The sequence below is a fragment of the Furipterus horrens genome, unplaced genomic scaffold (assembly GCF_987537825.1).
Source record: "Furipterus horrens unplaced genomic scaffold, mFurHor1.1.pri manual_scaffold_1, whole genome shotgun sequence".
NCBI lineage: Eukaryota > Metazoa > Chordata > Mammalia > Chiroptera > Furipteridae > Furipterus > Furipterus horrens.
The window spans coordinates 169,212,238-169,224,252 of NW_028327171.1; the positions used below are offsets into that span (position 1 = coordinate 169,212,238).

Genomic DNA, 12,015 nt, shown 5'->3' on the forward strand with positions numbered 1-12,015 from the left:
TTTAATGCCGTCTCCTGGTGCGGACCCACAGCTGCTTCTGGTTCTAGACTTGGTGCACCCCTTAAATTTTGGTATGTTGTATTTCCGTTTTTATTTGCCTCAGGGTATTTTTATTTCTCTCTTGTTTCTTTGACCCATCGGTTTTTTTGGTAGCATGTTTAATTGCCACAGATTTGTGAATTTTTGTTTTTGTCTTATAATTTATTTCTAGTTTCATACCATTGTGGTTAGAAAATATGCTTTGTGATTTCAGCCTTCTTAAATTTATTGACTTGTTTTGTGGCCTAACAATTTAGCCTGGAGAATGTTCCATGTGTGCTCAAGAAGAACATGCATTCTGTTGATTTGGGTGGAATGCCTTTACAGGCATACTGCATAGATATTGCAGGTTTGCCAAAATAAAGCGAGTATAATCTTTTTGCTGGTGGAGGGTCTTACCTGCAATTTGTAAAAGTGCAGCATCTGTGAAGCACAGTAAAGCGAAACACAATAAAACGCGGTATGGGTGGGCAGGGTGGGGGGGAGCAATGGGGGAAAAAGTGGGACAACTGTAATCGAAAAGTAATAAATTAAAAAATAAAAAATAAAAATTAAAACGAGGTATACCTCCATAGGTCTGTTAAGTTCCTCTGAGCTAACGTGCTGTTTAGAGCCAATGTTTCCTTACTGATTTTTCCATTTGGATGATCCATACATTTGTGAAAGTGGGGTATTAAAAGTCCCTTACTCTTATTTTATTGCTATTTCTCCTTTTAGGCCTGTTAATATTTGCTTTATATATTTAGGTGCTCCTATGTTGGGTGCATAAATATTTACAAATGTTATATCCTCTCATTGGATTGACCCCTTTATCATTATGTAATACCCTTCCTTGTCTCTCACTGGTCTTTGTGTTGAAGTCTATTTTGTCTAGTATAAATATAGCTATACCAGTTTTCTTTTGGTTTCCACTTGCATGAAGTATCTTCTTCTATCCCTTTACTTTCAACCTGTGTGTCCTCACATCTGAAACGAGTCTCTTGCAGGCAGTATATAGATGGGTCTTGTTTTTTTGTCCATCCAGCCACTTGTATGTCTTTTGATAGGAGAACTCGGCCCATTACATTTAAAGTTATTGACAGGTATGTACTTATTGCCATTTTAATGTTTTCTGGCTGTTTGTAGTTTCTCCATTCCTTCTCTTGCTCCTTTCCTCTGTGATTTCTTGGTATTCTCTAGTCTTATGCTGAGATTCCTCTTTATCTTTTGCATGTCTGCCACAGATTTTGCTTTGTGGTTACCATGAGGCTCACAGAAAACATCTGGTAACAGTCTACTTTAAGATGAGGACTTAAGTTTGAATGGATTCTAAAAGCTCTTACTTTTTTACTCCACTCCCCATGTGATGTTTTATGTTTCTGATGTCACCATGTTCCTAGAACTTTGTGACTGAGTGCTGGCGCTGGTGTAATTGAACTTAACCTTTGTATGTGTGTATTATCTCCTGTCTCACATACTTTGGCTATAAAATACTTGAACGAGTTATTTCTATTACAAATTTTCTTTGGTAAGGATAAAAACTATCTTAGGAAAATGTCCACTCATATGGAGAAGCATCCTAATATCAGGTCAGGCCTTGAACTTTTTTTTTTTTTTTTTCCATAAAGAAGCCCCAGCTTGTGTCCAAGTTGTACCTGTGAGTAAATGGGAGGAAACACACTGGTCTAAGCTTCACACAATGAAAACCAAAAGATTTTTATGTTTTCAGCCCATTCCAAGGTTACAATATTTTACCTCTAGAAAGCCCTTTTTGCTCATTTCCTTCAGTGAGTCATTTTAATCTCTAAACATTACTTCCTCTGCTTTTTGTTACTACATTGACATGCGTAGTTAAGTAGTTACCTAACTCGGAAAAAAAAAATGAATTCCTAGATTTTTTAGCTTCACACACTGGTGTTTTTCTACAAAGTCACTATGGCTGTATCTGAATGACAGTAAACTCCAACACTTCCAAGTATTCATCAGAGCTCCAAAAACTAGGTCAGAAATATAGGGCTTATACTTCTTGTGTTGTTTGATGGAAAAAAGCAATGGAAAACATTTACTTTGTGAAGTATGTATGACTGAAAGACAGTATTAAAATATAATCTCAGTGGAGAACAATAACACTCATAAACCAGGGTTTTCCTTACACTAGTACATGGTGATGAATGAATAATTTTTAGCTTATCTCTCTCTTGACTTTTGGTGTTAGTCTGTGAAGTATTCAGTTGAGATTCCTGGGTGATATGTATATCTAGTAAAATAATTTTACTTTAAAAATTAAGCATTTGCTGAGAGGTTCCAATGACTTTAATAAGGTAGAAAAATGTGTGGAAACTAACAAATGTTTGAATCTATAATAGAAGTGTTAATACAACCTTCATTAGTACAATTGCTAATTGGTCTTTGGTGGGTTAGTTTTAAGCTAATGCCTTCACGCTACAAAACCAGACAACTACTTCAGTTTTTTTCCCCATCATTACTATTTAAGAAATTTCAGATAAATTACTATTTAAGACTGTTTTAGATAACTGGTGAGACTCAGTTGTCGGGCTGAGACCATTTCTTGTCCCCAAATGACCACCTACTGTGCATGGAATTGGCCCGAATGAGCCAGGAGCACCTGCTGCAAGGGGCCCACAGCACTGCTGCCCAGCCTCATGTGAGCGGGGAATTAGGGGCTGGTGAACCCACGGCAGAAGACCACGTGCTGGTTTTTTGTGTTCTGATGTCCCATTTCAGATAACACACTCACCTACAGGGTCAGGCAGCAAGTAGTGATCTTTTCATGCTTCCAAATAAGCTTGCACTGGGCATGCGTAAAGTCATTTTCATTTCAAGTCTCCTTTTCTTATTGGTCAAAGATGTTTAGTCAATTAAAAGTATCGAATGGAATTGTAAGTGTGGCTTTGTGAGCTCACATCTCCCCCCAAAAAGGCAACTATGCCCACGTTGTGTTGTTTTACTTTCTGTTCACTTCTAGGGCTGAGGCCCATAGGAAATAGAATGCTCAGTGAGAAGAAGGACTAGGCCAGAGCCACCCAGTGAGTTCCCTGAGAACTGGAACTGATCTTGTTCCCAGGCTTAACACAGTGCCTGGCCCACAGGGAGCAGGCAGGAAATGAGTGTGGAATGAGGAGCACAGATACACCCAGGGATGCAGGTCTGTGCTTTATTCAGAGATAATGCAAGTGAGAAGTAGTTCTCTAAAAATTAGAGAAGTGGACAGATCCCTGCTGATGCAACGTTCCTCTTAGCCTTCTCCTACATCCTGCCACAATGCATGTCCATCAAGGGTCAGAACTTTCCAGATGATCAGTGGAAACATGATGTGTGATAATGATGTAGGTAAGGATCACTATTACTTTAGCTCACAAAAGGTAATGCCTTTCACTTAGCACTAATAGGCAAATGTGAGTGCCATCTAGTTGTTACGGGCAAGTCAAGTTATAAAGATGCTTAAAGAGCTCCATAAGAAGTTAGCCCCCCCAATAACTAAAATAAAAGTTGGGGGGATATTCTTCAGTATCTTGCTTTTCCAATGTGCGTGAAAAATAACCTTTTTGCTCTTTAAATGGACTTACCAATATACTAATCATCTTTGGGGCTGTAAACTCTACAATATTTTGTTAAAATGAACAGTGTTGGAACCCTGAACCTAATTTATTCAGAGGCCATCTATTTGAGCTTATCAAGTAACCAGAAACACTTTGACAAACATCTGTTCTTCTACTTAGAGATGTTTAAATTGACAAATATCCGTTCTTCTACTTAGAGATGTTTAAATCTCAGTTCAGGGAAGAACTACTTCCTCCTCCAGCTCATGTAACCAACTGGCATTAAAAACTAACAAAAAATGTAGAGAAAGGAAAATTTCGATTTCTCAATAATTTCTTTAAAACTACACATTTCAGGGCAGAGCATCTGCAGAGCGGCCAATTCTGTGGGTGATCATGGTCCCTCCTACCCATGACTGTGTTGGAAACAAATAGAAACCTCTGCCTCCTCATTAAAAGGTCATGATGTACAAAATCGCCCATTAGTCACAGAAAGATATGCATAAAGGACTCAGGCTAGTTACTAAGAGCCTCCCTGAGCCACTGGGAAGTATTTCTTCATTTCAAGGAGTGTCACCCAACAGCCAAGAGCTCTCACAAATGACACAGCTGTAGTTTGTATCTGCATATCCTGAGGGAACGAATAACACACCCATCAGCTGAAATCATACCAGCGGGAAAGGGGGGTAGGGGAAGGTAGAAGGGGCTAAAGGGGGGATAAATGGTGACAGAAGGAGACTTGACTTTGGGTGGAGAGCACACAATACAATATACAGATGATGTGATATAGAGTTGTACACCTGAAACCTGTATAGTTTTATTAACCACTCACCCAAATAAATTCAATAAAAAATAAAATAAAACCTTGCAGTTCGTATCAAACAAACAAACATACCAAATGCCTTTGTTCACAGACCTGATAAACAGCAACCTATCTGGATAAGTACTGAGGACGTTATCTGAACATCTGCTTAATAGTTGCTATGATCAGGCGTTGCTTCTGCTCCAGGTATACCTCTAATTCTAGTGCCTACTCCAAAGTCAACCACATCTGTTCCTTTTAGGAAAAAACAAACAACAACAACAAAAAGAGGGTGGCTACAGTCTAATAAAGCATATTTCTTTATAAATTTCTTTACTGAATTTCTCCTTTAAAAGGACTTTGTTCAAAAAGAACTTCAGCCATGAGCATATGGGAATCCATTCGGTTTACTTAAGCCAGGACAGAATCCTGGGGTCCAATTTCTCTGAAAAATGTTTCTCATGAGTCAAAAGCACTGCCGTCATGGACAGTGTCTTTTAATGGCCTCCATTTTAAAGAAAATGTCTGTTAGAAAACAAATCTCTGTGCTTGATTAATCTGTGCATCTGGTGTTGCTTGGTGCAATGCCATTGCTCGTGGGGGGCTGTGGCTGAGAAGACAGCTGTGACAGACTATCTCCTGAATAACCACACTTTTCTAAATATAAACATTAAAACATGCTACCAACTTCTACTATAGCCTGGGGCAAAAATATGGAAAAAGTCCACATTTCTGTCAGTTCCCATTATCCTTGAGATAGTCTTGAAAGTATCAAGGACTGAAATGGCAAAAATAGAAATGGATTCTTTTTTTACTTTTTAAAGCAGGGCAGAGCTGACATTCTGAAAGTGTGCTCAGTGGGCAGACACGGGAGCAAACTCTGGTGGCTGGTGGTGGGGTGAGGCCCAGCCTGGGGTTCCTGGCATCGCGATGTCTGCAGAGTGTCCCCTCTTCTGATGGTTCTAGAAGGGACTCTTGCCTGTGCACCCCCACCCCCAAGTTCAGAAAATATTCTAGATTTCTGCCAGAGTAGGCAAGAAGGAAAATAAATCCAGTGAATGTGTGTTCTAATTCTAAGCAGTTTGAAATGGTTATTTTAGGAACTCAATACAAAACTTTCAACAGTAAACAGCAGGTGAGAGGAATCAGTTAAATAAATGGCCAAACACATTTTTCCAAATATTTTCAATCATGGGAAATAAGCAAGCTATCAATATTTTTAATTTCTAAAAGCCAAATTTAATAAATTAATAAATGCATGCCAGATAAAAAAACAAAATTACAACTAAAACCCAATAATAACTTAACAGAAAAATGCTCTGTGTTGTATTGTTTTTATTGGTATGGCTCATTTACTAAAGTAACAAATCGGAAAACACATTTTGCCTTTTTGCTGGAAAGAAAGTACTATGTTAGAGAACTAAGAGAAACTGGAAACAAAGCATCTGAGAAAAGTAGGCATATGCTATAGTCTATGGCAGTGCAGCAGCCAGAGGTGCTGTTTTATCCATCGATGTGCATGTTTATATAAGCGTCAGAAACCAATGACAAAGAACCCAAAAGCGAAGTCACAACAGCTTTACTCTGCGAAACATGCTGAATTACAACCACAGACTATCCAGGACGAAGAGCGGTGCGGGCTTGTTGTCTCCTTTGTACGGGTTCCCTTGCCAAATGGGGCTAATCATGCAAAAGCCTGAGTTTCTCTTAATGTGATAAACACCCAGGGTTACTAAAACTGGGAAGCGTGTGTTCACTGTTTTACGAGGACAGCTGAGCTGTGCTACACAAACAACGGAAAGTTCCTTCATTTTAAGCTGGTTATATGCCCAAACGTCTAACCAAGGAATAATTCAGCTATAAGAGCTAATTAAATTACTATAAAACATTCCTTCATCTGTAAAACATTTTTTTCCTTCAAACTAAGAATTTAAAATAAAATGTCTTCATTTTTGATAAGCAGCTCTACCACCAGTCTCTGGTAGCGTATATCGTTCAAGGCAGCCATGGCGTCTAGTTCTGGAGATCTCATAAGGGTTGGACCAAAAACAATTCCCAGGTTTTCTGCATTCATAAGATTCTCCTTCTCATGGAGGGTCACTCTGAAAAATACAAGTAAAGGAGTATGATTTTGTGTGAGCCATGCGGTTCTTCACTGTGCCTGGGCACTCAAACAGAAGATGTGGGTGGGTTCAGTTCTCTGTGGGTTCTCTCTGGCCACCGTGAGAGCTGCAGGGGGTGCCTGCGAACAGCAAAGAAGGAACTGGGTCGCCTGCCTTATGCCACCAGCCCTCCCTCCCTCCACTTTGGCTATCTTGTTTCCTGTAGATTATTTTTGCAAGTGTCTAGGGAGAGAGTGGTAGTGACATTAATAGGAAATAGCTCAGGGTAAGTAACCTTGTCAGAGAGTGTAAGTGTTTATATTCTTTTTACGGCTACAGTGAAAGCACAGAGACTATAATTTGAGAGTTATTTCTTTGTTTTAGTGTGGAATACTTAATTGTCTCCAAATATGAAGCAAATTTGAATTTACAAGTGAAGTTGTAAGCAAATTAAACAAAAGTTTTAACTCATGGTGCTTTTAAAGAGAAGAAACATGTAAATGTTAAAAGCAGCATGAATTAAATATTCATTTCTGGATAACTCATGCCTAAAGGCATACAACATAGGTGTCAAGTTCTGCTCTTTTTTGTTTCTGATTGGTCTTATATTTCTAAAACCACGAAAGCTTGGTCATACAATTTTTAAAATGTTGCTTCAGTGGTAGAGACTGAGGGTGACCGACTGAGGAAATAAAGCTAAATCACCATCCATCACTTTAAAACATTAAACTAGAGTAACAAAATATTTCATTTTCCATTCCTCCCTTTACCCCTTACTTCACTCTATCATTTTTTATGGCAGTTTTTAGCACTGACAACATTAATTCAATAATCTGCAATCCCATCACAAGTCTAAAGTGCCCATAGTAGAGCAAGAAGAAAAATGAGCCTTCTTGCAAGTTGGTTTGCTCCTGCTTTATTATGCTAATGCTGGTGTCTTTACAGCTACAACCTTTCCCCTTTCCACAGAAATTAATGCATGTCCTTGGCAGAGTATTAGTATTTCGAACATATTTGCAAATCCATTTACGTCAGAGGCAAGTGTGCATTCAGTATTGTAGTGCACAGCGTATTTGTGCAGTTTCACACAAGACAACATAGCTATGCACTTCTTTATTCGTTCAAAAGGTCATCTGTCCTTTCTTTCACCTTTGGGCTCATTTTAGTCCTAAAATGTGGCTGCAGCAGAAGTATAAGCTTCACAGCCCATGACTTGCCTCTTCAGATGCGCCATGAGGTACCGGAGGGTTTCGCAGTGCGCGGGCGGCAGCAGTTTCAGTGCTTCGTGAAGGGTTTCTAACTGCTCATCGGGATCCATGATTTCTAAAGTAACAAGATGAGTAAATACCAAGGAGAAGGGCTTTAATTGGCAACTGGTATAAAGGGTTCACTAAATTCTATTCTGGTAGTTATCTTTTAAAACTGGTAAGAAATGCTTTCTCACAGATCCTTGACCACAGCCTTCTTCAGGTTCAAGCCTCAGATTTCCAAAGGCTTAGTTTCAATGTGGCAATACCATTTGGACTTCTGGGGAGAGCACCCAGTTTTGTTTTGTTTTTTTGCTTGAATGTCCTGGAGTCTAGTAACTATGGAAATTGGTTATTAGATATATACGATGTAACTATAAAAAACTCAGACACAAATGCACTTAATAATAAAAATGTATACATTCAGATGAGGCCATCTCAGAACATTACATATTTAAGGGATGTTGCATTGTTCAAAATATTTTGAAAATCTCCTTTCAGTGATGGTGTAGAAGCTATGCCAGCCCACGGCTACCCCTTGCTAAAGTCTTGTTATTTGATACTCATGCTTTTTTCTTTTCAACCAAGAAATGTGTCATCCAATATATATTTCCTTTATTTATTTAGTTTTAAATTACTTTGTTATATAAAACAGTCAAATCTACCCTCAAAGCACAAAGATATTCTACTACTTAGAATATTCAGAAGATACAGTGCAGTCCTTGAAGGCAATTCCAAATGTTATGAGTGACAACAGGATCCCTGAAATAAACATGACTCTTCCAAAGGTGTCACCTTTGAAGGGCCATCTTTTTTTTTTCTTCAAATTTCCCCAGTTTCTGTTTTATTTTTTAAGTATTTTTTATTTTTAAGTATATTTTATTGATTATGCTGCTACAGTTGTCCCAATTTCATTTCCCTTTGCTCCCCTCTGCGCAGTACCCCCTTCCCTCCAGCAATCACACCCCCCTTAGTTTATGTCCATGGGTCGTGCATATAACTTCTTTGGCTTCACCCTTTCCTATCTTATTCTTAACTTTCCCCTGTCTTATTTTGTTCCAACCAATTATGCTTCTTTTTTTAAAAAATTAATTTTCTTTGGGTGGCCCCCACTCTAACACTTTCACCCTCTCAGACTTAAGACCCTTTATAATCTTATAAAGGACAATGGGCAAAGGTCTCGTGTTCCTCTAGCTGCTTCAAGCTGGACATGGTTGTCATCCTACCTAACCTTGGGTCCAGAAATCCCTAATAAGAATGGGGGTGGAGGGGAGGGTGGCCTTCCCACATCTTCATGTGGGTATTTTAGTTCTGTTGTGTTGGCACATTCCTTTCAGGTCACAGTTTGCATTAAATTCATCAATTATTTCCATAATCAGAAATAATAAACATCTTTGGAATTCTGTGCTCATTCCTAGTACGTTTCTGCCTCTACCCGAATGTCAGGAAGATGGGGTGCCTTTAATTGTCTGGTTTCAGGGCAGTTGCAAAGGAACCCCAAACTGTCGAGTCTTAATCAGAACAGCAGTTGTGAAATGCTAAAAGGCCACCTCTGATCAAAATGTGACAGTCAAGACCCAAGACCAAGAATCCTAGCCTTTCGAATTAATAAAATAAGCCAACTCAATCGCAAAGTATTGGAGTCAGGTAAATACTGATATGAGGGTGAACAGTTGTTAGTGTTAGCAGAACAGATTTGATAAATTTCAGGATGTGAATATTGACTGAAATTTTTTAATTCAAGTAAACTTGGTCATTTTACAATTTCTGCCCAAAGCTTCCCCAGAGTTCCTGGTTCATTTCTTTTCAATAAAGAACGTATTGTTTAACTTTTACCAGGATAAATAATGCATGGCCTTTGAACCTTGAGGCCTTTAAAGAGTACCATTTCATAACAGCAATACCATCTTAGAGGCTGAAATTCAATAATTTAATTTCTAAACTTAAGAAAGAAATATTCCATTTATTATAGAAAACTATATAGGACTTACCAATTGGAAACTACACTATTCTGGAAATTGAAAAAGAAACAATTTAGTGTTCTCTACCTTCCACAATTCTTGCAGGGAGAATCTTGAGAGGGTGTGAGGTTAGGGGTAGTGTTGGTGGGGTGGGAACAAAACTCTGTTCATGGAGCGTGACTGACAGCAAACAAGGAATATGTATCGTTTAGTTTATACTATGTCAGAATGAGGCAAGTGCTATGGACACGCTGGCGTGTGTGTAATTATAGATGGGGATGGGCCGCAGTGAGAAGGTCTCAGCACAGGCTTTAGGCAGTTGGGGAACGAAACACATGGAGATCCGGGGACGATGGTTCCAGCAGAGGAAGAGCCATGCAAAGATCCTGAGGGGAGAGCATGCCAGGAATGTCTGAGGAAAAGCCAGGAGCCAGATGTAGCTGCAGTAGAGTGAGCAAAGAGAGCAGAAAGATAATGGCACTTGCTCATGTCAGGTGCTGTTGGTTATTTTAAGGACTTGCATTTACTGAGAGAAATGGGAAGGTCATGATCTGACATACCTTCTTCATAGGTCTCATGTGGGAAACAGACTATGGAAGGGAAAGAGTAAAAGCAGAGAGACCATCCCAGTAATTATTACAAAAATCCAGATGAGGAGCGACACTTGCATAGACCACGTGCTAGCAGTGAAGATGGTAAGTTGCTGGATTCTAGGAATATTTTGAAGGTCAAGACCACAGGAGGTACTGACAAGGGCTGTGTGAGAGGGAGAGTAAAAAATGAGCCAAGTTTTGGGCTTAGGTGATTGGGAGGATGGAGCCTGCATGAACTGAGATGGTAAGGATTATGGGTGGAGGAGTTTTTGTGGGGAAGATAAGGAGTTCTCTTTGAGATGTCTTTCAGACATCCAAATGAATATTTTGATTGTGGTTTAATCTGGTGTTCAGGGAGAGGTCCAGACTAGAGCTAAAAATTTGAGAATATACTGATATGAAACTGATGAGGTTCTTCCTGGAATTCATTTTTCTTTTCCACTTAGAGGAGTATTACCCATGATCAAGTTTTCAGAGAACACAAATCTTTAGCCCTAAGAAGACCACAGCATAATTTAGGAGGGACGCACACAAAATGGTATGTATTTAGAGATGAATGACCACATTCATGTTTTGAATACATGAAAACTTGCATATGGAAGAGGGTGATGCCAGGACCATTGCCAATGAGGGGAGTTAAAAGCAGGCAGAGTTCTGTGGCTCATCAGGGACTGGCTGCCTGGAGAAGTAGTGAACTTGCACTTACTGGGCATTTAAAAAAGAAAGTCTAGTTACAAGACTCCTTAGAGTATCTAAAAACTAAGAGTCTATGGTTCTCAATTATAAAATTATGTTTACTCATTCAACTAATATTTTTTAAAGCTTTTTTTTTAAGATCATATTTATTTATTTTTAGATAGAGGGGGAGGGAGGGAGAAACATCAATGTGCGAGAGAAACATTTATTGGTTGCCTCTCACACATCCCCAGCCAAGGACCCTGCCCACAAGCCAGATATGTACCCTGATCAGGAATTGAACTGGAGACCTTTTGGTTTGCGGGACAATGCCCAACCCTCTGAGCCACGCTGATCGGGGCTCAATTCAACAAATATTCACTGAGCATCTATTAGGTAAGCGAGGAACTATCACAGGCACTGTGGGACAAGAAACATGAGCAAGAGGACTCCTACCTGCAAGGGGTTACAGTCTAGCAGGGAAGACAAGACATGAACATAATCTCTGACATGAAGGAATGAGGCTTTAAGAGATGTCCAAGAGAGTGAAATGGGAACACAGAGGAGACTGATGGCCGTGGCTGAGAGAGACAGGAAGAGGAAGAGATGGCATTGGAGGAAGGTCTGGAAGGATCTGAAAATGTAGACACTGGCAGCAGGAAATGGGCACTCTGAATTTGTATCAAAATCTAGTTAAGAGCTCTTTTTAAATTTTAAATTCTCTATAGAGAAACCCAAGTACAAGAAGAATAAAACTTAGCCAAGCGAAAGGGGTGAACCAGTGGCACAGTTGAGGGAAAAACTCCGCAGGTTCTAACTCCCAGGCTCCTCTTCGGGACATCTAAGTTGCTTGGGACAAAGAACCCGGGGTTTCATTTCTGAGTTTATCTGACTCCCTCAAGGTTACACACCGAGTCATGCAGCTTCTCTAAGATCTTCTGGGAGCAGAGCTCTTAGACCCCCCTGGCTAGAGGAAGAATGCCAGATTCAGTACCAGGAGCTTAGCATTGGCAGTGCTGGCTGGTCAGGAAGCATCCAGGAAAGCTGGGCTGCTGAG

The 12,015-nt window shown here is 39.6% G+C and overlaps 1 protein-coding gene across 2 annotated transcripts in view; it reads right to left on the minus strand.

The window, feature by feature from the left end:
• Window positions 1–5,702: 5,702 nt before the first annotated feature.
• CHN1 (chimerin 1) overlaps window positions 5,703–12,015 on the minus strand; it is a 161,899-nt gene continuing 155,586 nt past the window's right edge. For both annotated transcript variants that reach the window (XM_090280829.1, XM_090280832.1), the window contains 2 exons: window positions 7,700–7,805; window positions 5,703–6,482 (listed from right to left, as the gene is read on the minus strand). In XM_090280829.1, coding sequence (XP_090136955.1) covers window positions 6,311–6,482; window positions 7,700–7,805 — 278 coding nt within the window. In that variant the 3' untranslated portion in view covers window positions 5,703–6,310. The remainder of the gene's footprint in view (window positions 6,483–7,699; window positions 7,806–12,015) is intronic.